The sequence below is a fragment of the Carcharodon carcharias genome, chromosome 12, assembly GCF_017639515.1.
Source record: "Carcharodon carcharias isolate sCarCar2 chromosome 12, sCarCar2.pri, whole genome shotgun sequence".
Classification (NCBI taxonomy): domain Eukaryota; kingdom Metazoa; phylum Chordata; class Chondrichthyes; order Lamniformes; family Lamnidae; genus Carcharodon; species Carcharodon carcharias.
This window is the reverse complement of record NC_054478.1, coordinates 104,181,448-104,208,662: the sequence shown is the minus strand read 5'-3', so window position 1 is coordinate 104,208,662 and position 27,215 is coordinate 104,181,448. Positions and strand designations below refer to the sequence as shown.

The window sequence follows — 27,215 nt, the reverse complement described above, 5'->3', positions numbered from 1 at the left end:
TCAATTGTTCCTCTTCTCATTCAAATGCGAACAAGGATTCATACAACTGGACAAACATCATTATGCAGCATCTTGCAAGCACTGTTTGTAGGTGGATTCGGGAGTCAGAATTCTACCATTTATTGTATCATGTCCCAAAGGACTGTATTGTCAGACACATCCAGGGGTCATGTGACTGCTGCAGGATCTAACATTGTAACTATGAGATGTAACTTGCTGATCCTCTTCTTCCAAACAGATATCAGAGCTGTAGGGCTCAAGAAGGGAATGTTTTTCAATCCGGATCCATATTTAAAGATGTCCATTCAGCCTGGGAAGAAGAGTACTTTCCCTACTTTTGCTCATCATGGACAAGAGAAAAGGTCGACAATAGTGGCGAACACAACAAACCCTATTTGGCAAGGAGAGGTAAAAAATGCTGCTATCATTGACACAGAGCAGATAGTTCCTGAAGGAAAAAGGCAGTGACAAAACCAAGCATTACTGGGACTGTTAAATGGGATTAACATGATGCATGTTTTTCTATTTTACAGAAATATTCTTTTGTAGCCCTTCTCACAGATGTACTTGAAATTGATGTTAAAGACAAGTTTGCCAAGAGTCGTCCTATCATAAAGCGCTTCCTGGGCAAACTAACCATACCAGTTCAGCGTCTGTTGGAGAGACATGCAATAGGGTAATATATTATTGAACTTCACAAAGAGTTCACTGTCAGTTCTAATGTTTCTCTCATTATCTCTTTTTCAATGGTATATTTGAAGAATGTTTTATGATATGCCTGATAGGTGTTGCCAGTGCTGCATTGTTATTTGTAAATACTAAATCTGATGGTTTATTATAGGTGTGGGAGTACTGTTGTACTTCCTTGTCAGTTTCTAGGAAATGAGGAGGAAACATTAGAAAATTTTAAAGTTCGCAGAATCACTTTGTTCATTTACCTTCAATCTGACAACAATCTGTATCTTTGTCTTTTTTGTAGGTTTCTTTTCCTTTGGTCTTGTTCCCTTCTCTCATTCTTGTTTTGCTTATGTGTCTGATTACTTATCCCCCCATTCTAAAAATAATCATGACAGATGGGTGACCGTGATCTGGAGACTGACATTTTAGGTACTCCATTGCAGAAAGATTATAGAAGTAATGGAAAATATGTAGTGTCAATTCACTTGGTTGTTGCCAAAGTCAAAGGGTTAATTATGAAGAGAGACTTGAGAAGTTAAATCTTTTTTTCACTGGAGCTTCATGGTGATTTTTACTGACATCAGTCTTTCATTTCCAGGACTTATAAATCTGAATTCCAATTCTCAAACCTTGAGCACATATTCTCTGCATTATCATTTCAGATGTTGAATTTAGTAGTTTGGTAACATAATGACTACACTACCCAACCGCTACCCCCAGCATACCTTTTGGGCTGGATTTTCATGGAGTTGGGGAGACTCCATGCACCTTTAGAAATGGCTGCTGGGACCCGATTCTGGGATTCCTGGCCCCATTCCCAGCACCCCCAATGTTTACCAGTGCATGTTTGTGCAGGTCATTAATCATCTCCTAGTTCTCTACAAATTTTGTGCAGTTGGGCCAGGTTTTCAAGGAATCATGGTTCACCGTCCCTCAGAGGTGATGTGAACCATAGTGAGGCTGAGGAAACCTTTTGAAATTTAAGTTGAATAGGTCCTACCCATGCTCTTTTTCCAACCTGTCCTCCTCCACACACACACACACACACGCACACCACCCCCCTCCAATAGCTGCTCGTACCCTACATGCCAACCTATGTCCCTCGGCCCACCCCAATGGCCTCTTATATCCTCCGTGCCAACATATGGTATTTCCATGCACATACACATTGTACAAAACCAATTAACACTATTGTAAAATAGTATGCATGGAAAAGCTTGTTAAAAAAGTCATTCATTCATAACTTTTGACTTTGTGAGAAAGTGCTTTTACTGCAGCCCCAAAGAAGTGTCAATCATCCAGACTTTTCAAGTATGAATAGCAGAAACTACAAACATTTGACATCTTTACCTTGTCCAAATAACATTGCTTGATGGACAGAATATATCACAGAGAAAGAGCTGTCAATTAAGCAATTTTTTCCCTTGGGCACAGCTGTTTCAACAGACTAATAGATGTCTAGGCTCTTAGCTAAGAATACGTAATGAAGCTTCGCTGAGAGCTCAGACATCCATTCGTCTTTTGAAACAACTGTGCCTAGAGCATTGAGGCGATCTTTTTAAGCAGCCTGCCAAGGCAACCTGGCAGCCCCTGTGGCTGTCTCCAAACTCTTTCTGGGGGCGCTGGGCTCAATTCCAGTTATCACCTGCCCCCAGCCCCCACCAGAATGAAAATCCCATTTTTGTAGGCACTTTCCCCTGAGTTGGACGCACTGAGCCGGGAAATATTCCACTACTCATTACTAGGATGAAAATCCAGCCCTTTGTTTCCCTACTCAACCCTCCCAACACCTACCTTTGTGCTCTCACATTGACCCAGATCTCCCAGCCATTGACTGTGATTAAAAGTGCTCCCTCGCCATTTTTCACCATTGCAGCCAGGACACCCTGCCCTGGCTACAGGAGTGAGCTATAATCGCAAGGATCCATGAGGAGGACTGGCGAGGAGGAGTGGTGAGGCCACACCCCCTTTTGTTGTTACCAACTCAAGTAACTCCCATTAAGGTCCAGCATTCTTGCAGTGCTATCGTGTTATTTTTTTCAAAGATTCTTAAGGTTCTTTTTAACATTTCTAATCTTTCAAAGACTTTTAATTGCTGCTATGAGTTTGTGATAAGTAACAGTTTCTAATTTTTATACATTCTGAGATTGGACAGTGATAATTGGGCACTTGTGTTTATTGCAGAGCTATTTAATACGGCACTAATGTTTGGATAACCTTCTATTGAATTGCATTGGTTATTTACACTGAGTAACTGAGTATTTATTTCAGATTTTATAATAGAACCTTGTCAGGTCAAAATGTTTATAAAGTGGATAACGGGTGGTGATGTGGGTTGGGGGTGAGTGGAGGGTGGTGATGGGGTAGGGTGTTGGTGGTGGGGGTGTGCGGGTGGTGGGTTAGGGTGTGGGTAGCTGATGGTGAACTGTTGGGTGTAGGGGACTGGGTGGAGGGTGATGGGAGTTGGTGTGGCTGGGTGGATAAGTTCGTTGTTGGGAGTGGGTGGTTGTTTATGCGTGGGCACATGAGGGGAGGGAAGGATGGGTTGTGTGGGAAGTATGAGTAGGTGGGGTGGGTGTTAATTGTGCAGGTTTAATTGTAAATAATATTATAAATAACATTTTAGGTCTTCCCGATACAGCTCCCACTGTTAATTACTGTCAACCCAGGTCCTACTCCTGTGATTAGCAGAGGGAGTATCCTGGGGTAAATTTCTGGGTAAGTACAGGGCATGAAACCCAAGTCTCCGACGCTAAGTATTAGAGCCATTCTTGGAGTGGCTGGGACAGTGTGATTCTGTCTATCGGACATTTGAACCCGATAAAAACCGGTCAAGATTTTCTTGGAGCCCTGGCAAACAACAGCAGTGAATGTTCCAAAAGAACTTCAGAGGCTTTGTGGAAAAAAATGTCGTCCTTAAAAAGAACAGCCTAATTGTGGGCATTCTTTGGAATTGTCAGTCTGATTCAGGAGTATTATAATTAATATACTAAAAGTGGAATAAAAATTATTTAAAAGGAGAATTAATAGCCTATTTATTTGGGAAAATATCAGCAAAGCAACTGGGGATACATTTGTGAGAAACCATCAAGTTAGCAGCATGAGCTGTTTCATTGGAACAATTGCACATCCCAGTGGCTATTTGTTATACTACACTTTTTGTAGACTGAATGTTGTAAGGCATTAATAATGGTAAATTCACTGAACCTGTGCCCAGTAAGGGCATTTTCATGTTATTGTAACAGAAACTACAAAGGAAACTTTAAATTAAAATAACTTTCTAGGGACTTAAATTTCCCAGCTGCTGTGGTTGGATTTGAACTCAGAATTGTTAATCCAGGTCTCTGGATTACTAGTCCAGTAATATAATCGTTATGATAGTCACTGCATACAAGTCTCTCTTTATACTATTTTAAGCCCAAAATTAAACATAATTAACAAAGTGACTGCCCCTTACAGGGCACTGTAACAAAAGGCAAAACTATAAAGAAAACTTATCTAATTAAATGAAAATGTTGTTCCCGCAACTGATGAAGCACTGCAACCCCAGTGCCCACTGGTCGTACATGGCCTCAAGCATCTCAGTGGACACCAAGTGCTCCCTGTTCACCGACACCCAGGTGCGAATGTAGCCACAGAACAGGGGCAGACAGTCAGGGCAGACAACCCCTTCACCCACCCGCTGAAGCTATTTATTGAAGTTCCCCAAATGCCAATTAACTGAAACTTTGGCAGTGGTGAGATTCAACTCCACGCATCCACAGAGACGGGAACATGAAGCCAGCACCTTAGACCGCTTGGCCATGCTACCATAGGTCTCTCTTTGTATGTAATCAAGATGCTTAATCAATCAATGCCCCCCACCTGTATAACAGTAACCTTGATAATACAATTAACATACCATTAACAACAAGCCCCCTGTCCTTGATAGATTGTGGTCTTAAAAGAAGTGGCTTTGGTTGTAATCTTCCAAAGTTCCCTAGATTCTGGAAAGTTCCCAGCGGATTGAAAACTGTAAATGTAACACCTGTGTTCAATAAAGGAGGGAGACAGAAAGCAGGAAACCAAAGGTCAGTTAGCCTAACATCTGTCACTGGGAATATGCTAGAATCCACCATTAAGTAAGAAGTGGAAGGACATTTAGACAATCATTATATAATCAGTCAGAGTCAGCATGGTTTTGTGAAAGGGAAATCATGTTTGACAAATTTATTAGACTTCTGTAAGGGTGTAACAAGTAGGATGGGTAAAGGGGAACCAGTAGATGCAGTGTATTTGTTTCTCCAAGAAAACGTTCTGTGGGCGAAATTTTACGGCAGCGGGATTTTACCTTCCTGCCAAAGCCAATGAGGTTTAGAATGTCTCGCCGCATTTTACGGCCCCATCCTCGCTGAAACGGGGCTGTTAAATTCTGCCCCATAAGATGTCGCATAAAAGGCGCATAGCATAGGGGTGGTATATTAGCGTGGATAGAGGATTGGCTAATTAATAGGAAACAAAGTTGAGATAAATGGGTCATTTTCAACTTTGCAAATTGTAACTAGTAGAGTGCCACAGATTTCAGTGCTGGTGCCTCAACTATTTACAATCTATATTAAAGACTTGAATGAAGGGACTGTTATAACACTGCAGTTGGTAAAACTGAGTTATTTAAAGTACCAGAGGGAAACTTTAAACAACTGCCATAACCTATATTTTCAAGTGGTATGTATGTTTGAAAGGCAGCTCTAAATTCAGGAATCAGTCCACCAGTTCTCGAGAGGTTTTTATATCAACTTACATGAGACATTTATTAATTTAAACAAGTTAAACATATACACATGGCTACAAATTACTACTATCATAACTTTAACAAATTCCCAAACTAATCTCCATTAAGGCAACAACAACCTATAGATTTTAAGCAGACGCCAGGCAAAGCATTTTCACTTTACAAATTCAAAATGAGGTTCCTTTCACTTTGGTTCCTTTGCAGACACAGTGGTAGGCTTACAGCTGCTTTGATGTTACGTGCCTCTGCCCTGCACACATGAAACTGCTGTCTGTTATACCCAGCATATCTCATTGAATGTAAACTCTCATTGTATCACCAGACCCTTTGAACTCCACCTCTTCTAACAATTAAACCCCTTTCATAATACCAATCTTTATTAGTAATATAAACATTGCTTGGTCTCTGCTGGTTAGGTGCCAGATTTCACTCCCCTCTTGAATGCTGTATTCAACAAAATGCAAATGCACTCTACCTCTCTTACATCTCAAAACTAGTGTATACCAAAGCACCCAGACCAGCTGGCTTTAATCCAATTAAAGTACACCCACAGACTAACCCTCAATTATGAAAAAAAATTTCCAATAATGTTATATACATTATTAGCTTCATGACAGGGACTAACTGTATGATAGTCAAATTCAGTGATGATGCAAAAATAGGAAAGAAAGCAAGTTATGAGGAGGATCCAAAGAGTCTGCAAAGGAATATACGTGGGTTAAGTGAGTGGCAAAAATTGGGCAAATGAAGTATAATATGGGAAAGTGTGAGGTTGTCCGCTTTGGCAGGAGGAATAGAAAAGCAGAATATTATTTACGTGGAGAGAGACTGCAGAATGCTGCAGTACAGAGGGATTTGGGTGTCCTTGTACAAGAATCACAAAAGATTACTGTTGGGGAAGAAAATAGTTACCTCTGAAGGAATTTAAATGGTCATTATTAGTTAACAAGCTAAGTACCTTAGTTAGTATATATAAAAAGGGAAAACAAGTGAGATAAGTATCCTGTGGAGTTTTATGCACCAGAAGAAAACTCTGTTTTGAAGAAGTCGGTGTTTTGGATTTCCAGCATCCGCAGTTTTTTTTGTTTTTTTTGTTTTTATCTTTGGTCTTTATCTTTATTGTCAAGCAGCTATTGGCACTTTGTCAGTGACGTGCAGGTACAGCAAGTAATTAGGAAGGCAAATGAAATGTTGGCCTTTATTTCAAGGGGGATTTAGTACAAAAGTAGGGAAGTCTTGCTACCACTGTAGAAGGCATTGTAAGAGCCCACCTGGAGTACTGTATAAGATTTGGTCTCCTTACTTGAGCAAGGATATACACATAGTGGAAGCAAGCCATAAAATGTTCACTCAGCTGATTCCTGGGATGAAGGGGTTGACTCATGAGGAAAGGTTGAGCAGGTTGTGCCTATACTCACTGGAGCTTAGAAGAATGAAAGGTGATCTTATTGAAACATATAAGATTCTGAGGGGGCTTCACAGGGTAAATGCTGAGAGGATGTTTTCTGTCATGGGGGAATCTAGAACAAGGGGGCACAGTTTAAAAGTCTCCCATTTAAGACTGAGTTAAAGAGAAATTTCTTCTCTCAGCCTTTGGGATCCTCTTCCCCAGAGAGCACTGGAGGCTGGGTCATTGAATATATTCAAGGCTGAATTGGACAGATTTTTGATTTAATGGAGTCGAGGGTTATGGAGGTAGACAAGAAAGTGGAGTTAAGGCCACATCCAGATCAGCCGTGATCTTATTGAATGACAGACCAGGCTCAAGAGGCCGAATGGCTGACTCCAGTGCCTATTTCTTATGATCTTACATGAAGGTCACTTCCACTCTACCTGATTTGCTTTCAAATCCTATAACTAGTAACTAAAATTTCTACTGACCGCAAGACCTCTAAGATTTATACAGATGAAGAATCCTTTTTGCTCAAGCATTCAGAAAAACCATATGATTCTCCCTCATCACAACATCCATCTGTTTGTTCTGATTCCAGGATTTTTATCTCTACCCAGGTGTTAGCTAGGGCTCTGCTGGTTGCACTCTTACCTCAAGTTTTTTACATTTCTCATATATTGTCATTTTCTACAGCTAGATTGGCAACATCATTATTTTTCTTAGTGAACTCCCCTCCTTTATTGCGCACCAAAATTATATGCAAAATATTAATTTGCATCCTTTGTTGCATTTTGTCTCGAATTCCAAGGCCATTACATTGTTTCTTCCTATGTTGTTTGCCCCTTCATGGGTTACTACGATCTGGTTTCTTGCTGTATAAACTTTTCTTAAAGTACACTGCTCTAGGTCTAGATAGATGGCTCATTATCCTTTTGGTATTTACCTTACAAGACATGTATATCCATCTTCTTGAGCAAGGAGTCCCTTGTTACTACAAACATGCTGTGCCTTTCAGTATGTGTCTTTGTCATTACTTTTTTCTCTAGTTTTCTAATTATTTATTCTGTGACCTGGTTTTGTTTTTTCATTATGGGCAGGGCTAGGCATCTGTTCATCTAATAATCTCTGGAGCAGCTTTCACAAGTTTCCTTAGCCTGTTGTGTCTTTTTTATCTGTGTCTTACCCGTATTTTGTGGTTCCTTTAACATTGGTAACTTTTCCTTGGTGACCTTGTACCTGATTATAATGGCCTTATCTATGGTCACAAACAATTTTTATTCTTTCATGGGATGTGGACATCACTGCAAGGCCAGCATTTGTTGCCCATCCCTGAAGACACTTCCCTTTTATACAATAAGGGCTGCTTATTTATGTGTGTACACAAAAAAATGCCCCTTACCCTTACTTCCAAGCAGAGTGAGAATGCAGAACTTTATTTTAACTTGACCATTTATTATCATTTAAATTGGCTTGCAAACTGCTTTATGGAACCATGGAGCCATAGAAAAGTTACGGGGCAGAAAGAGATCATTTAGCCCATCATGCTTGTGCCAGCCAAAAAAAAAGAGAAATTAGTTCCTTATTTTAATCCCATTTTCCAGCATCTGGTCTGTAGCCTTGCAGGTTACAGCAATTCAAGTGCAGATCCAGGTACCATTTAAATGAATTGAGCATTTCAGCCTCAACACCAATTTGGACAGTGAATTCCAGACGCCCACCACCCTCTGGGTGAAAAAGTTTTTCCTCATGTCCTCTCTAATCCTTCTACCAATCACCTTAAATCTATGCCCCGTGGTAATTGACCACTCAGCTAGGGGAAACACGCCTTTGCTGCCTACCCTATCTAGGCCCCTCATAGTTTTGTACACCTTAATTAGGTTACCCCTCAGCCTCCTCTCTTCTAAAGAAAACAACCCTAGTCTATCCAGTCTTTCCTCATAGCTACAATTTTCAAATCCCTTCTGTACTTTCTCAAGAGCAATTACCTCTATCCTATAATGTGGTGACCAGAACTGTACACAAAATTCCAGCTGTGCCTAAACAGAGTTTTATATATTTCCAGCATTTCCTTCCTGCTTTTGTATTCAATACCTCGTCCAATAAAGGAAGGCATTCCTTATGCTTTCTTGACCAACTTATCCACCTGTCCTGCTACCTTCAGGGACCTGTGGACATTCACTCCAAGGTCTCTCACTTTCTCTACCCCTCCCAATATCCTCCCATTCATTGAGTATTCCCTTGCTTTGTTTGCCCTCCGCAAATGCATTACATCACACTTTTCTGGATTATATTATGATTGGAACATTGTTTGCATGTAACTAAATGTATTATTCACCAAACTGCAACTTAGGCCAGAATTTTTCCGTCACCAACGGGAAAGTGACATGAGAGGACGTTGGGAGGAACCCCCGACGTCATCCCGGTCCATTTAAGTATTGAGGAAGGCAGGCGGACAGTGAAATCGGCTGTCCGCCCGCCGACCTGTCAAAGGCCAATTGAGGCCATTGACAGTATAATTAAGCTCACTAAATGCCCTGCCCGTCCAACCTTAAGGCTGGCGGGCAGGCTAGGAGCCCCAGCGAAGAATAAAAAAAAAACATGAAACCTCATCCACTGGCGGGATGAGGTTTCATGTCTGTTTTAAAAATGTTTAATAAACTTTATGTCGCTTTTATTAACATGTCCCATCTCAGGAAGATGTGCGCTCTTTCGTGCGCATGCGCAAAAAAGCGCGCTTTGACAGTTGGGGAATCTGCCCCCCCCACCCCTGCACAGGAAGTGCATAATGCTTCCCGTCTGGTGGCCCGCTGGGTGGGCCTTAATTGGCCCACCCACTCAAAATGGCGGCAGGACCCAATTTGGCGGTGGCGATCGGCTGCCCCCCTCCACCAAGGGCAAAATTCTGCCCTTAGTTGTTTGGAAATTAAGGATGAGTGTATTGTATCTAGGCTTACCTATTTGGTGTCCTCTCAAATGTTACTATTTGTAAGAATTTCTAATGCAGCCCAGTGATTTGCAGCTTGAGTAGCTGTTCTTTTTCATTGTGATTCTATTTCCAAAGCAGTGAGCTGAGTAGGTACAGAGCAGCTTCTGCTTTCCTATTGTTTGAGTTGCTGTCATTTTATGCTACTACTTGAATCCCTGCCCTGTGACATCCTGACATGTTCGGAAGACCATAAGCTCTCTTGTCAGTAACCTCAGTGGTTAATTTCCTGTTCCCAAAACAGAAGTAGGGCAGAGACAAGTGAAAGTAAACAAAGCCATTGTGCTTAGCGTCTCTAGTACCCAAGGAATTACAGAATCTGTCGTGAATTAGCAAATGCTGAAGAACAGACAGGGCTAAAAAGGACTTTCACAAGCCAATTTGCGTATATGTGTCAAGGACCTTGAGGACCATATTTTTGCTTTCATGGACAAATGTTCTTAAACGCAAATATATCTGACTTTAGTACCATTGAGTAAAAAAGCAATATGATATTTTTAGTGTTTACAGGAGCACTTCCTGAAGGCCAGTTTAAAAATGGAATAGACAGGACTATATGAATTAGTGCAAGTTTACTATATTTTCCCTGATTTCTCAAACAATATATGAAACTAACTTCTATTTCATCCCTGTTGGAATCGAACACGAGGAAAGAGTAATAAATGTTGAGGTACAATAAATCAATGGCGAGAATCTTCTGGCCCCGTTGGCGTCAGCCATCGCGGGGGGAGCAGGGAACAATATGGCGAGAAGGCCAAAAATCAGTTTCATACCACGCCAGATTTACCATTATGCTCACGGGAAAACACACCAGGCTAGAACACATCTGGACAAAGGTGACGTACAGAAATTGGGACTTACTGGAAAGACCTTGCTCCAATTTTGGACATCCGAGGAGCAGAAGATGCTGGAGTCCTACAGCTATCAGACCCTGGAGGAATGTGCATCACACGCTGGGTGGATTCTCATGGATATGGCTCTGCCACAAAGCAGCTCACGGAAGGTGGGAGGTCTCCATTGATGCCTTGGGTCTGCTTTGGAACACCACAGTCTTGGCCGTGGGCTGCTACGGATGATCGGCAAGGGAGTGGGGGGAGAGGAAGGTCCAACAGTGGGTGGGAGAGGAAGGTCTAGGTTTGACTGGGAAAGGAAGGTGTACCACGGGGGTGGATGAGATTGGGAGGGGAAGGCGGAACGGAGGTGCCAGGGAGGATGAGCTTGGGAGGGGTGTGATGATGGTGTCAGGGACAGGTGCGGTTGGGCGGAGGGAACCAAGATGTCGGGGGTTGAGGTTGGGAGGGGCGAACGATGATGTCGGGGGGGGGGGATGGGAGGGAGTAGAGGGGGAGGAGTGTGTAACGGGGAGAATGCGGCAAGGGGGGAGGAAGGTAAAAGGGAATGAGTCCGGAGGGGGGAATGAGTCCGGTGGGAGGAGGGAGTAAGGGTGGAGGAGGGAGTAAGGGAGGGGGCTGTCCTGTGAACGTGCCGTGGAAGGGTCTGTGGAGTCAATGACTGCCTCCTGGGGAGCAAACTGAGGGTGGGCATGGTAGGAGGGAATGGTGAGTATGAGAGGGGGCAAAGGGAGCTGGAAAGGTGGGACAGTGAGGGAGCAATGGTAGTGGTAGAAAGGACAGCAAGGATGGTCGATGGGGACTCAGTGGCAGACATGGACCCTGAGGGTGGGAAGGAGGAGGTTGGGGAGGTCAATGTGGATGGGGGTGGGATTCTCAGGAATGTAGGGAATGTGCATGTTCACCTGGACATCCTGGAATGGAAAGGTTGGTAGGTGACGGTGAGGAGGTGGAAGATGATGCTGGGGGGATCAACAGTGATGGGGGAGAACATGAGTAACTGGGGGAGGGAAAAGGACAGGGGAGCTGAGCATAAATATGACGACTACCATTTTTCTCAAATGGAAAGTGAGCAGAGCCTCGTGTTGGACGGGCACAGGTGCTGATGGGAGTATGATCAGTGGGTGGGCGGAGATGCAGCTCAGCTCAGATGAACAACTGAAAGAGAACCCCAGCAGTACAACATTGACAATGCTCTGGACAGTGAGATGAGGGTGATGGATGAAGGCTCTGCGTGTGTGGGAGAGTGCTTGCATGAGGTTCCGAAAGGCCCTGCCCCACACACACTTCTCCCTCCAGAATCACTCATCATCCGGCTGTGTGCAGCTGAACTGCTGGTGGAGGGGGTGTGTTGGGGGGATGCAGTGGGAGGACTCGCAAAGCCTGTAAATGAAGCTGAAAGACATTACACGTTATTCAGAGAAAGTGAATATATTTTCAGATTATAAAGTGACAAAATGTGTTCACCCATGCAACCAACTGTGATCAGAATTTCTTTACTTTTCTAGGCCTAATACTTCTAGGTGTTGCCCTGACATCCACAGCAGGGGTGGAGACAGCCTGTCCAATGGTTGGCCCTGTTGCCTGTAATGACTTTGCCGTGTGTCCTCTGGAGAGCTGAGGCCTTGAAGGCCCAGGCTTGCTTTGGCTGTCCTCCTATGGGCCGGCTGCTCCCTATGCGGTGACAGAGGACAAGTTTGAGGGGGTCACAGGCAAAGGGACTCGAAGGGAGAGGAGAGCCTCTGAGATTCCTGAGTGGATGACCCAGGGCTGTCCAGCTTCCGCTCTTCCCTTCGGGTGCCCAAGGACTCCAGCCTGACTCCTTGAGGGGAAGGAGCACCTGGAGGGACTTCAAGGTGCCTTTTTTCCTTCTCATGTTGCCACTGTAGGAACTCACCCATGGCTACCGTGATGGAGTGCAGGTCTGGGGCGTATCTCCACATTCTGCTGGACCATGGTCTCTCTGGCGTCTGCATCTTTACCATGGAGACCTACATGTGGGCACCACTTCATCAAAAAGCAGCAGACAGACTCCTCTGACCCTCATGCCACTCTGTCGAGGGCTTCCAACAGCTCTGCATGATTTTTCTCCACCTTCTGCTGACTCTCCAAGAAGAGTTGGAAGGCCAAATCCAAAGGCTCATCATTTGACTCAGACCTCACAGATGTCTATTCCCCAGCAGTCCTCTAAGTACCAGGGAGCTCGGCTGAGTCTGCCTCTTCCTGTTGCGGACACATGTCCATGCAGTAGCCACCAGATTGTGAACCTGACCCTGCTCTAGATCTAGGTCCCACCGAGGTGTGTCTCTGTGCTGGTGCAGGGTGTGGGTAAGCGTTGTGATAGGTCTTCCAGACTGCTTATTTCCAGCTCTTCAATGGAGGAGGTGTCCTCTTGGCTGGAGGTGAGGACCTGGATGGAACTGGACTGGATGGCTGAGGATGTCGGTCATTTGGCAGAGCTACCTGTGAACCAAAGTAGAGATAATTAGTCCATGGCAGGAGAGTCAAAAGCAGGAGTGAGGGCACTGACATTTGTGTTGAGAAAGGGATGATGGGGTGCAGGACCCTTATGTAGGTGTTGGCTGTCGGCTTCACCATCGCCACAGGCATGGTCCACGTCCTCACCAGTCAGTGCAATGGCACGCTCCTCAAAGTGAGTGAGGGGCCCAAAAAGGCCATTCCACCCCCGGTCTGGGACTTCTCCCGGCCGTTGTGAGCCAGTTTCTCCTGCATGAAAACAGATGGAGAGAGTGTGGGCTGGACACATGGTATTGTGTGGAATGTTTGTATGGTGAGCAGAGCCATGGACCGGATGAGTATGCGAGCTCCAGTGGATATGAGTCTGATGGAGATGTGAGCGTGTGTGTGAAAGTTAGTGGTGTTGTCCTTTGAGGTGTAAGGTCACTGTGGATATGTGATGGGTTTGTGAGCATATGGGTTGAGAGTGATGAGGTGGTTGACTTACCCTGACGGATTGGATGAGAGCATTAATTCTCTTCCTGCACTGGATAGCTGACCTCCTCTGTGCTCCGGTGGCGCTGACCACCACTACATCACCTCCCAGGCCCGATTGGTGACTCTGGTGGACCTCATGCAGCCAAAAGCAGGTTAGATGACATCACAGTGGCTTTCCCTGCCTGCAGCAGGTGCCCCAGCGAGGCATCACTAAATTGGGGTGTGTGTGTGTGTGTGTGTAGCAATACATCCATGTGCCTAGTCAATCAGTGTTGGGAGACTCTTCTGTGGAGGCCAAAAGATTATAGTTCCTTCTTTTTGTCTATGTGTATAGTTTGGCCATCCTTAGCTGGATTCGCAAGAAAATAAATTTTTGCCACTAGTAATCGAATGAGGATGAGGAACAAAAGATAAAGCACCTGAATGACTAATAATCTAAAGTATTTAATTTCTATGAACAATAATGTAATCCCTTACAGCAAATTAACTCAGGTTTGCATTTTGTTCATTTGCCAGCATCAGAATGGGGAATTACCATACATAAATTAAATTATGGTTATAAATTTCTGAAAATTAGAACTTTAATGCTTACATCATATGTTATCTTTTAAAAGTGAGTCATAGTGCATTACTCCTTGTTGCAGTGACCAGATTGTAAACTACAACCTGTGCAGAAGACTTCCTACTGACCATGTCAGTGGTCAGCTGCAGTTCAGAGTGGAGCTCTCATCATCTATTCATGAAGGTAATGAAAAGATGCTTCTAATTTGAATAGTTATTCACAACTCTCTTTGGTTTTAAGTTCCATCTGGTCCTGATCAACCTGCTGAATTTCCTGTTAATGTCATCTTGCTATTATACTTATTCGAGACTAACCTGACACTCCATGAATTGTAGGAATTGTGACACACCATCAGAGTTTCCCAGTGAAGCTTTGCCTAATTTGTTTTGTCATTTTACCTTTCCTTCATATCCTATGAAAGGAAAAATATATATGCCATAATTTTCCCTGTAATTTTTTGACTCAATACAATTTTTACTTTGGTAATGAAATTATTTCTGAATATCAAATGATGCATATTGTCTGTAGAAAGTTATGGTATATATCATTCCCCTCATATAAAAGAGACAAAAAGAGAGAGAAATTATTTCATGCGCTATGCAGACTTATATCAATTCCCCTGGGCGGGTAACACCACTGGCCACTTAGGAGAGGCCTGTGTCGCAGTCTACCCTCAGGGAATTGACTTAAGTCTGTTTAATGCTGCTGCACTGCAATGCGAATTAATTTCTCCCCCAAAAGATTTAGTTGGGTAGATGTTTGCTGGTTAATTTTAATTAGATTAACAATTCACAGCTAAAGATCTTCTCCTGGAAGATTAAAAGAATTAAAGAAATGGGAGATCATATTCTTGCTACCATTTATCTTTGCATTTTTTGGCCAACTCAGTAATATAAAGAGGACATCACAGAGTCTCATTGGTTGTGGTCTGTTTCTACCGTATGTTGGAGGGGCAGTACAGGAATGAGTAACCTCTTGCACACTTTTTAGATCTGTCTACAAATTTAGGTCTACTGGACCTTGACAGTCAGGTGAGTCAAATCTGTCACCCGAATTTGTTGACCTCTCCTCCTTACAGTATCTTTTAGAATTGCCATTAGAGTTTTTGCATCTGGTATTCATGTTGATACTGTAATCGATCATTTAATAAGGGAAGCTGGGGGGGTTTCCTGAATCATTCGCTCCAGGAGATGGCCACCCCACAAGCAGGTGGCCGCCCCACAAGCAGAGAGTTCTGGATAGTACCTGGCTATCTGGAAGAGCAGGAAGTGTGGGAGTCTCTGGGGTGTGTGCCACTCTCAAACCAGTACTCAGCATTGGAGACTGCTAGGACTGACGAAACCTTGAAGGAGTGCTGTCCAGACCATTAGCATCAATGGGCAAGGGACTGCATAGGGGGTAACAGCAAACTGTAGAAATGCAGTTTTTATATGAGATTTATTTGTTAGGGGGACAGACAGATGTTCCTGTAACCATCAATGTGAGTCCTGCATGGTGTGTTGCCTCCCTGGTGCCAGGATAAAAGACACCATGGAGACCGAGTGCAGAATATTCTGCAGGGTAAAGAGAGTGAGCCGAAATTGCAGTACATGGTATTGATGCCCTATGGAATGAGGAAGTTAATAATTAGGACTTTGAAGGTAGCAATCTCTGAATAACTCCAAGCGCCACATACCAATGAAAGGAGAAATAGAAAGATAGGGAGGATCAATACATGACTTGAAGCATGTTAGAGGAGGGAAGGCTTCAGATTTTTGGGGCATTGGGACTTGCTCTGGAGCAGGCGACACCTACTCAAAAGGGATGGGTTGAACCTCAATAGGACTAGGAGCAGTATCCCTGCTGGGAGGTTCACTAATGTGGTTGGGGAGGGTTTAAACTAAATTGGAGGGGGTTGAGCATCAGCATTGAGAAGTAGAAAAAAGGAATAAGATGTATAAAGGAATGAGAATGTTGGATAGTACTAGAGAAGGCAGTAGCACCATATTGGATAGCAGCAGATCATGGAGTACTACAAGGAATACAAAGACAGGTTTAGAATGTGTGTGTGTAAACACACAAAGTGTAGTGAATAAGCCTGGTGAGCAACAAGTGCAAATAACCATGCACTGGCAATAATGGAAATGTGGCCTAAAAATGGTGATGTCTGGATGCTTAATATTCACAGATACAAAGTGTTTAGTAAAGATGGGAAAAGAAAAATGGGAGGAGGGGTGGCAGTACTGATTCTGGAAGACATTGAAGTTGAGAAGCAAAAAGGGTATGATCACACCACTGGGGGGTATTCTATAGGCTTTTAAATAGTGATAGATAGAGTAGCAAATCTGCAGGGATACGCAAGAACTCTACAGTGGTGATACTGGGGGACTTTAATTATCCAAATATTGATTGGGGTAATGCTGGAGTAAAGGGAAAGGAGGGGGGGAAGAATTTCTGAAATATTTTCAGGAGAATTTACTTGACCAGAATGTTTTCAGCCTATGCAGAAAGGAGACATTGCTGGATCAGGTGCTGGGAATGAGATGGGCCAAGAGGACCAAGAGTTTGTGGGGAACATTTGAGTAAGAGTGATCATTGAACCTTAAGGTCTAATTTAGCAATGGAGAAGAGCAAGGAATAACCTAAAGTAGAACTCCTAAATTGGAAGAGGGCTAACTTTAAATGGGATGAGAAGGCACCTAGCAAGAATAAAATGAAACCAATGTTTGATAGGAAAAGTTGTAACAGAACGATGGGTGATCTTTAAAGAATAGATGCTTCAAGGGCACATTCCCAAAAGCAGGAAAGGCAGCGGAACTAAAAAAAATGTATGATGCATGCCAAGTGAATTCTTCCAGGGAGAATTAGGCTAAATACAATAGGTTGAGAGGGGGAATAAAGAGGAAAAGAAGACTGGCAAAGAGAGAATCTGAGAATAGAATAGCAGTTAACATAAAAAGTAACTCAAAAATCCTTCAGTTGCATCTTAATAGTAAGTGGGCAGTCAGCAGGGCCTATAAGGGCTGAAGAGGTGCAGGGAAAGGCTAGAATACTGAATGAATACTTTGCATTAGCGTTTACTAAGGAAGAGGATGCTGACAAAATATCAGTAGGAGTGTTTGCCAGAGAAATCCCTAAGCCTGGTTGTGAAGAAGGCATTGAGAGTCAGATGCTTTGGTGGAGGCTGTTTATTGCTTGCCACAGAGCTTACTTCTCCACTTTAGCATAATCTCCTCCAGTGCTGGCTGACTCTTCTTTATAGACACATCTGAATATCATGAACTAATCAATACCCAACACCTGTTCACCATATTATCTTAATCTACTAGGTATTTAACATCCATCAACAGAACTTGTTAGATGCTAACAATGGTAAAGGTGATAAGTAACATGAAACTTGATAGGCAGGGTGTATTGGAGAGGATGGCTAAGCTTAGATTGAATAAGTCGCCTGATCTGGATAGCTTGCATCCCAGGTTGCTGAGGGAAGTGGGAATGGAGATAGAGGAAGGGCTTGCCATAATCTTCCAACTTTCCCAGATACAGGGGAAAGATACAAGAGGATTGGAAAGTGGCAAATGTGACACCCTTGTTCAAGAAAGGGTGTAAGGACATTCCTAGTAACTTTAGGCCAGTTAGTTTAACATCAATGGTGAATAAGGTCAAGGAAAAAAATTAATGGGCACTTATAGAGATTTGACTTAATTGAGGAAAGGCAGATTGTGTTCGACTAATCTAATTGATTTTTTTATGAACTAACAGAATGTTAGTGAAGGAAATGCAGTGGATGCTATCTATATGGATTTTAAGAAAGCTTTTGACAAATAGCACATACTGCCTTGTTAACAAAAATGAGGCTTGTTGAATAGGAGGGTCATTGTCAGCTTGGATAATAATTGGCATAAGGATAGAAAATAACAAGTTGTGTAAGTGGTTGTTTTTCAGAATGGAGGGTGGTAGACAGCCATGTTCCCCAATGGCCACTGCTCTTTTAATATATAAATGACTTGGCTGTTGGAGTAAAAGTTACACCATTCACTGATGTTACCAAACTTGGAAGTGTGGCTGACAGTGAGGATGTTATCAATCAACTGCAACAGGACATAAATAGGCTAGCAAAATAGGCAGACAAGTGGAAAATGGAGTTTAATACGGAGACATGTGAGGTGATACATTTTAGCTGAAAGGAACAGGAGAGACAATTTAAACTTAATGTCTTGGCTCTGAAGAGTACATAGGAGCAGAGGAAGCTGGGGATTCATCTTTGAAGGTGGCAGGACATATTGAAAGAGTAATTAGCAAAGAATATGACTTCATAAATGGAGGACTTGAGCACAAAATCAGGGAAGCTATGTTAAACTGTTGTAAAGCTTTCGTTAAGCCACAACTGGAGTATTACGTCCAGTTCTGTCATCACACTTTAGGAAGGATGTGAAGGCCCTTGAGAGGGTGTAGAGGAAATATACCAGAATAGTTCTAAGGATATGAGAATGTGGCTACAAGGCTACGTTAGAGAAGTTGGGTTGTCCTCCTAGGAGCAAAGGAGTTTCAGGAGAGATCTGTTAGAGGTATACAAGATTATGATAGGTTTAGATAAGGTAGGTTTAAAAAAAAAAGCTGTTCCATTATCTGATGGTGTAAGTACTAGGGGACAAGGATCTAAAGTTTTAGGCAAGAGAAATGGGGGGAATATGAGGAAGAACCTTTTTACCCAGCGACTGGTTCTGACCTGGAACTCGCTGGCTACAAGATTGGTGGAAGTGGAGATGATCAATGATTTTAAAAGGAAATTGGATAGGCAGTTGAAGGAAATAAACTTGCAAGGCAATGGGGGTAGAGTGGAGGTATTAGAGTGACTGGATTCCTCTATAGAGAGCCAGCATGAACTCATTGGGCGGAATGGTTGCCTTCTGTGCCGTAATGGTCCTGTTTGGTTCTTGGGTGACTCAAGGAATAGTAGTGCGAGGTCTGTGTCTGAAACATATTTTTGGGGAAAAAAGGTAAGCATTAACTTGCAAATCCCTGTTGTGATGTGTTGATTGTTCTAGCTGGAAGTACAATAGGCAAGATTTGCTGTGTTTAGTCTATTTTTTAGTTAACTGAGTGACCTTACAGTACCTCTATAATTAACATCACTAATATGTAGGCCCAGAATAGGGCATGACTACTTTGACAGTAAATTGTAGGGTTTTTTGTACTCTAAATGAAACCTATACATTGTCTTTAATAGATGCTTCTCCTGAGACTTTGGGTGCTTATCTTGGAGCAAGTGCTGAAAATGGAGATTTAGGCAGCCCATCTGATGATGAAGATTTGCCAGATCCATTAGCATCAGCAGTACATCCTGACCAGATGCAAGTTTTTGTGAATGGACCTCTACAGAATGAAAGTGGGGCAGTGCCCATTCCAAGTGCAACCAGTGAAATTGGAAGTATTGACAGTAAAGCTGCAGCACATGGTGAACCTTCAGTAACAAGACCATCCCCAGCAAGACATTCAACCTATCGCCAAGAATCATTGAATGATTATCTTGATACAGTTGATAGTAATGAAAGTACAAAGCCAAGTTTGGCTGAAGCTCACCTGCATCAAGTTGGAGCATCTCCCAAACTGAGAAGCAGTTTCCCAACCGACACTAGATTGAATGCAATGCTTCATATAGACTCTGATGAAGAAGATCATGACCTGCATCAAGAATTGGCTTATGGATTCCAGTTAGTAAGAGAAAGTGAGGAAAATGGTATACAGTTTAACTGTCCTTCTGGTGACGTTGGTAATGAGGACAATCAACAAAACAGAAATGGAGGTCAACTTCATTTTGGACTGCCTTCTGACTCTCAGATAAATCTAATAGAAACTGAAGAGGTATTAGCCTCGGATGAAGCATGTGAACAGTTATCAGGCTTTCCCTACAAGAATTTTCATCAACTGCTATGTAACCTTTCTTCAACGGCACTGGTTGGAGATGAAGAAGAACAGGACAATCATGAATTACAGAGTAATGATAATATTGTGACCAGTACCTGCCAAGGAGATGAACAAATTTCAGAGCCTTCCAGGACTACAGTTGATCAAACTGCTGATGTTGGAAACAGTGCAGAGAGATTGCTCACACAAACAGAATCAGTTGATCAAACATCAGAACGTTCCCAACTGTCATCAGAGAATGAACAAAGTGATACAACCCGCACTGAGAGTGTAAGTGAGGCCAGCACTCGGCCAGAGGGAGAGAGTGATGTGGAAGGTGCTGACAGCTCATGCAATGGAAGTGGCAACACAACAAGGGTATCTTCATCTGTAGAAAGCACCACACGATTTTCCTCTTTCGAAAGTGCCAGGTTCTCCGAAACTCCAGCATTCTCTTCACAGGATGAGGAAGATGGTGCCTGTCCGGCTGACTTAGTGGCTGACGCTCATGCAAAAAACCAAGATTCTGAAGGTATTACAGATGTTCCAGAGAGTGAAGAAACTGAAAATAATGAGGCACAGCAACAGGAGCCAGCACCTATTGAGCTGGATGCATTACCTTCTGTACCTGAAACAGAAGAAATTTGGCAGAGGAGGAGAAGTTTGCAGGCAGCAGCAGCCACAACAGGTGACCTATCACAGGAAGAAGAAGCCAGACTTGCCCAAGTGACTCCAGAGGAGGAAAGTGAAGCGACAGCAGAGGCTGAAGGTGATACTCCAGGTAAATTTAAAGAAAACTATTGTAGAACAATTGCATGTAAGATTCAAATAATTTGAAGCCAATTAGTCAAATAGCAAGGTAAATAATTTAAATAGCATGTCAAAAAAAATCAATTTGTGTTTTGATGAACTACACTAGACAAAAATATTATTTTACTTGTATCTTTAACCTAAATAGTAAAAAAATATGACTTTACCTATGTGGCAGTTTGCATCAAAAGTGATACAGAGGTGTGGCAGCTTAATTTGCATTAAAATATTGATTAACTTCATAAGAATCATTTTAATACATTGTGAAATATTTTTATGATTTTAAAATATTATTGGCTAGATTCTCCATCAAGCACCCACCAGCCTTTGAGATCCTTACCCTCAGTGCGGCAAGACGTGACTCGTTATCAGCGTATTGATGAACCGCTACCACCAAGTGAGTCTATCAGATTTGCTCAGAATAGATACTTTCACAAGTTATTCCTGCAGGGGTTCTCCTGATTGTTTGTGATAACTTAGGAAGATTCGTGGAGATTCTGGAGAATTGACAGAAAAAAGTTTTCTGCAGAATTTACAGTGAGTGATCTGGGACCACCTGTGGAAATTCTGCTCCTCTATTATGTTTTAGTACAGTTCTGACATGTCCCCTTTATGTAGTAATATCTTTCCATTCTAAGCTGGAGCAGTTATGGAGGTACTTCAACTGGGCTTAACTTTTTCAGCAACAGAGTAGAAAATTGCATGGCTTTACCATTTCTGATTGTTATTTAGCAGCCAACTGTGTTGGTGTATGATGAGGGGTTTTCCTGTGATGGTCCCTATCAGTTGAATAGCCCACTGATAGTCAATGTCAATCAATACATAATGAAAGCACCTTGGGCTTTTTTTTACAATGTTCAAGGTGATATATAAATGCAAGTTGTTGATTGCAGCTTGTTGAATGAGCACCTGAATGAAGTATAAGGAGATTACTGCAATTTTCAGTACCATATCCCAGTGTAAAATGCCACCTTTAGAAAGGAAAGAGTCAAAGAAAATTGTTGGAAAAATATCTTTGGAATGGTGCCCCTGTTAAATTGCAATTACCTAATTGTTTTTCAGTGTGATCATGGGATCACTGAAGAGGAATTGATTTTCTTCTTAAAAATCCTGCGCATGAAGAAAGCCATTTTTTCTAGCTTGATCAATTTGCTCCTCATTTCCAACTTTTGAAAGGTGCTAATCTTTCAGCTCTTAAGTGGTTACTATGTTCTGCCATAACATAGTGAATTTGGGTGGGGGGGGTGGTTGCAGGAGGGGACAAAATCTTACAAAACAGATGTGCTACCAAGCCATGAAGCTTAAAGTAGAATTTGTTGTGCTTGTTAATATTTTCAAAGTTTTGGTCAGTTTTAATTTGCTTTCCTTTCATCTTTTCAAGTCTCCTTTCATGAAACACTTTCCTCCCATGCGACTAACCAGGCTACGGACAGTTGTTTGTGACTGGCCCTTCAATTTTCCTCCTATTCCAGTTGGGAAGCACCTGAAGTTATAATGGAGCCCCCCCCGATGATCAGGTCATTTTCAACTTGGTCTAAGAATAACCTCCTCAGACCTGGCTCAGGATCATCTTAAAAAGGCCACAAAGCAGTTGAAGAGTAAGATGAAGCGGCACACATGGGCATTAGTGACCTGGTTGAGCATATCTTTGCAATGTTGAAACAAAGGTCCAGTTACCTGGGCAGATGAGGGTTGAATGGTCAGAGGGGGATTACAGTATTTTCCCAAACAAGATCCTGTTTTACACAACCTTGTTATAAAAGGCATTACCATGGAAGAAGGTTGAATCTTTTAGATTTGTGTCATTCAGAATTCTTGGTGGAGTACCACCAGTCAGGTGACATCAGAGAATACATTTTGGGGTAAAAATAAATCACAGATGTTAATGCATTTGCCCTAATGTATTAAAATCAATATTAATTATAGTTTTGAGTTTATCATAGCCCTCCTTATAAATCATTTTTCAGCCATTTTGTAGGAAACCTATTAGGTTCTGCAATATTCTAAATACTTTATGAAATATTTTAGAAATGTACAGTATTTACACCTTTAAAGATGGGCTAGCTAAAATACAAATATTAAACTAGCGCAGTAGCTGCAGTATTCATTTTTCTGTTAAGATGTAATCTTCTGCACTTTTGTCATCAAATAATTTATCTTTGTTCAAGGTATACATTCAAGCAGTCAAATTTGGCTGGCACAAGTTGAAATCTTCAAGTTATTTTTGGGAATGTGTTATAATTCCTAAGTAGCAGATTCTGACCATCATAACTCTGCCTTTTGAGTTGTTTACTTTTTTAACACGACAGATTGGGAAGCTCGGATTGATAGCCATGGCCGGATCTTTTACGTAGACCACGTGAACAGGACGACCACTTGGCAAAGACCCACAACTCCTGCCTGTCAACAAATTGTTCAGCGTTCCAATTCAATCCAACAGATGGAGCAACTTAATAGAAGGTAAATGAATAGTAATCTGAACCTAATTTTAGCTCAACTGTTGATTATTTGTTAATACAGTCTCTTCAGATAACTGGCTTGCCACTGTCAGACTGACTAGCCAAGAGTGAGACAAAACAAGGGATAGTCAAACACAACTTGGCTGATTGTAACCTGACCTGGAAATAGCAACCAGAAAAGTGAGATGAGATAAGTTTTATGAAATCCTGAACTGCAGCACCATCATATGTGCGAGTGGACGTAAAATGCTGGTATTGCGTTTCATTGTCAAAGGCCATCTCAGGGCAGCAAAGTAATAAAGTGCAAGCTTGTCCAACAGGTTCAATCCTCTAAGATAAAAGCAAAATACTGTGGATGTTGGAAATCTGAAACAAACACAGAAAATGCTGGAAAAACTCAGCAGGTCTGACAGCATCTGTGGAGAGAGAAAAGGAGTTGACCGTTTGAGTCTGTATGACCTTTCTTCAGAACTGATTAGTTCTCAATTAGTTGAAATATTGTGCATGACATTTGAAATCAGTCAACAAGATGTGGTAGTTCTAACTTGATGTGACTTTAATGTAGAAATTTTTCATCGCCACAGACTTCATCTTTGAGAAACAGAAAATTACATAGAACTCACAATGCAGAAACAGGTCTATCCTTCACATGAGCTTCCTCCCACCTTATTTATCTGCATATCCTTCTTACCTTGAACTTACCTAACTTCTCCTTAAATGCATTTATGCTGTTCGCCTTACCTAGTCCAGTGTGGTATCATGCTCTAACCATTCACTGTATAAAGAAGTTTTACCTAAATTGCTTATTGGATTTATTAGTAACTGTGCTTTATTTATGACCCCTAGTTTTAGACTCTCACGCAAGTGGAAATACTGGGCAGAATCTTCTCCTGCTGAAATGGCAGGACAATTTTGGGGTCAGGAACCCAGTTTCCTAATGGGTGGGCTTTTCTGTGGCTTTTTCCAGAGCAACAGCATTTGCATCCCTCCTCCGGACTACCCAGCCAATTAGGAAGGGCAGAGGAATGTCTTGTCCATTCTGTTGAAAGATCAATTTCTAACTAAAGGGGTCCCAGTATAGGTTGCAAGGGCTCACTGGATCTTGGATTTTTGAAGTGCAGTAAACGCAAGATTGGAGAGGAGATCTGGAAATGCTGTTCCTTGGGTCCATTACGCTTACCTGGAGGTCTCGCTGTGGAATTTGAGGGGCTACAATGAGTTGCGCTCTCCACAGGCGGGAAGAAGAGTCAAGCCTCTCCAACCAAACAAGTGTAGAAGGAAATGGCTGAGAACATCAGCAGAAGTGTGGTTTCTCCAACCTGGCTACTGTGCACCAAGAGGATCCAGGACCTCAGGAGGGCATGACAGGTGAGTGGTGTAACACTTTCAGATGTCAAGCCCCACACTCTGATTTTCCCAGCATCCTCTTGCACAGCACTCCTCAGGTCAACACACCTCTCAGCTCCATTCATTTCTCTCTCTGCAGGCACCTCATATTCCCATCCAAACAGCCAACACTCAGTCACCTTCAGCCTGTTGCTTTCTCAAACCAATGCCTCCACAAATTGCCGTCTATTCCATGCAAGCCATTATGAGCACTCACATCTCTCTGCTTTCTGTTCTTACCAGAGAATAGAACACAATATTTGAGAAGATGCATCGATCTGGGGAAGGGGTTGGGGTGGCTCTCCAGTGACAGGTACCTTGTTGGCCATTGGTAACGTGTGTCCACTTGCTGAACTGGGTGGGAGGCCTTCTTCCAGGAGGCTGCAAATATCAGCATCGACTTGCTGGGAGAGCCTGAGCTCCTGAGGCATTAGTGCTCAGACATGACAAGAGAACTAATCCTCTGCCTAAAGACCCTGTACAGGGGGTCTTGCCTTCTTCCAGATGTATCTTGGAGTCCATCACATCTGCCCTGTGGTTGGGCATGTAGATGAGAAGAAAACAGCTGGTGCTGGTGTTGCTTCTGCAGCTGTTGGCAGTGGTGTGGCTTCTGTTCTTGCTCCTCAGCAGAGTTGGAAGGTGGGGCTGCATAAGCTACTCCCATGCTGTGGTGAGGGCTGGTAACAGTGAAGTATTGCTAAAAGTTAGTGAAGTGCTGGACAGTGCGCCTTCCAAGAAGTTGGAAATCACCTGTCAAGCATTGAAAGCACTTTCTGAGAGAATTAATACTTTGAACAGTGCCTTTCAATGGCTATGGCTGGAGATCTGCATTGTAACCAACCAAAGTGTGCCCAGCTTGTCAGTTTCTCTGTAGAAGCTCTTCCTGCTGTGCACTTGCTTTGGCAATACTGGTGAGGTACAGACACAGTATGGAAATCGTACACTGTTGGGGAAAAAAGGAATTTATGGTAAAAAGGCTCTTAATTGACTTTTTGATCAACTCAATTGCTTTCCCACCAGACCCACAGGGGTTCACCGCAGGGCACAGAATCTGCCCCAGAAGAGGGTGAGATGGTGTTGGGATCAAGACCTGACGTTATTCTCTGGGACATTCCCATCCTGCATTCCCCAGAACCTGCCTCTACCTGGCTGAGAAAATTCTACAAATCACCTCTGCATCTATCTATCAAACACTTTAATGATTCTAAAGACTTCTAATAAGTTGCCTGATTCTTCTATTTTCAAGAGAAAAGTGCCCCAATCTGCTCAATCGTTCCTGATAGTTATAACCCCTTATTTCTTGTATCATTCTTGTAAATCTTTTTTTGCACCTTCTCCAGCACCTTCTCTGTATCCTTCTTATAATTTGGAGACCAGCACTGTGCACTGTATTCTTAAGTGTGGTTGAACCAAGGCTCAGACATAAGCTTTTCAGAACAATTGTTCTAACTTCTGGCTTCACCTGTTTCTTGAGCCTGTTCTGAGCTTGTATCCACTGCATCACCAAGGGCTACTTCCACCTTCCTAACATTGCTTGTTTCTACCCATAACTCAGCCCATCTGCTTTTGTTACCTCCAGGCTCAACTATATCAGTCCTCTTCTCGTTGGTCTCCCGTCTTTGAACATCCGTAAATGTAAGATCATCCAAAACTTTGAACTCTGGAATTTCTTTCCTAAACCTCTCGGTATCTCCACTTTTCTGTCTTAATTTAAGATTCTTCTTAAAACCTCCACTTTGATCAACCTTTGTTGACCAAGTTGTTGAGTGTGAAGATTATGAAGCCTCTGTTTCTCAGGTGTTATTAGTGTACTGATCTGACACGGCCCAAGTTAACAAGGACAGATCATTTATATATTTCAAATATATTCACTGATATCTTCAGCCCTGACATAGAGTGCACTGATAGAGGGGCAGGTGGGATCCCACATCCCTTCAAGGGCTTCGTGAAAGATTTGGGGAGATGTGGCCATCCAGTGCAGGTAGCTTATGGAGGAGCAGAATGTCAAGCACACTTTAGAAAAGCTGAAAATAGTTTAAATATTTTTCAGCCTTTCCAAAACCTGTATCAAATGTGAGACAAAAAACAAGGGAAGGCAATTGTAATGTTAAGGTACAGACTAAAGCTGGAGTTTTCCGCTCACGTTTGCGGTGGGCATATTGGCAGCATGAGCAGAAAATATCGCGAGATGGCCCTTGTCACGTTTCCTGGTGATGTAAATCCTGAGTGCGATTGTCCCCTCCCCCCGTCAATGGCGGGCCGCGTTACTCACTATCCAATGTCAGGAACTTAATTTTAATAGATTTGTATCACGTTGGAATCTTCCCCTCCACATCAAATTTAATTCCCACATTGGTGTGACATCAGAACAGTGTGCTTTACGACTGCCTTTAAAAGATGTGCACCTGACGAGTTGAACTTCGTGGGGAACTCTGAGGTCAGTGCACACAACCTTGCACAGCGCCTGTGAGGATTACCTGT

The 27,215-nt window shown here is 42.6% G+C and overlaps 1 protein-coding gene across 6 annotated transcripts in view; it reads left to right on the top strand.

The window, feature by feature from the left end:
* LOC121284917 (E3 ubiquitin-protein ligase HECW2-like) overlaps window positions 1-27,215 on the top strand; it is a 398,529-nt gene that overhangs the window by 227,148 nt on the left and 144,166 nt on the right. For all 6 annotated transcript variants that reach the window (XM_041200816.1, XM_041200817.1, XM_041200818.1 and 3 more), the window contains 6 exons: window positions 239-408; window positions 534-676; window positions 14,276-14,376; window positions 19,403-20,860; window positions 21,191-21,286; window positions 23,199-23,349. In XM_041200816.1, the coding sequence (XP_041056750.1) occupies window positions 239-408; window positions 534-676; window positions 14,276-14,376; window positions 19,403-20,860; window positions 21,191-21,286; window positions 23,199-23,349 (2,119 nt within the window). The remainder of the gene's footprint in view (window positions 1-238; window positions 409-533; window positions 677-14,275; window positions 14,377-19,402; window positions 20,861-21,190; window positions 21,287-23,198; window positions 23,350-27,215) is intronic.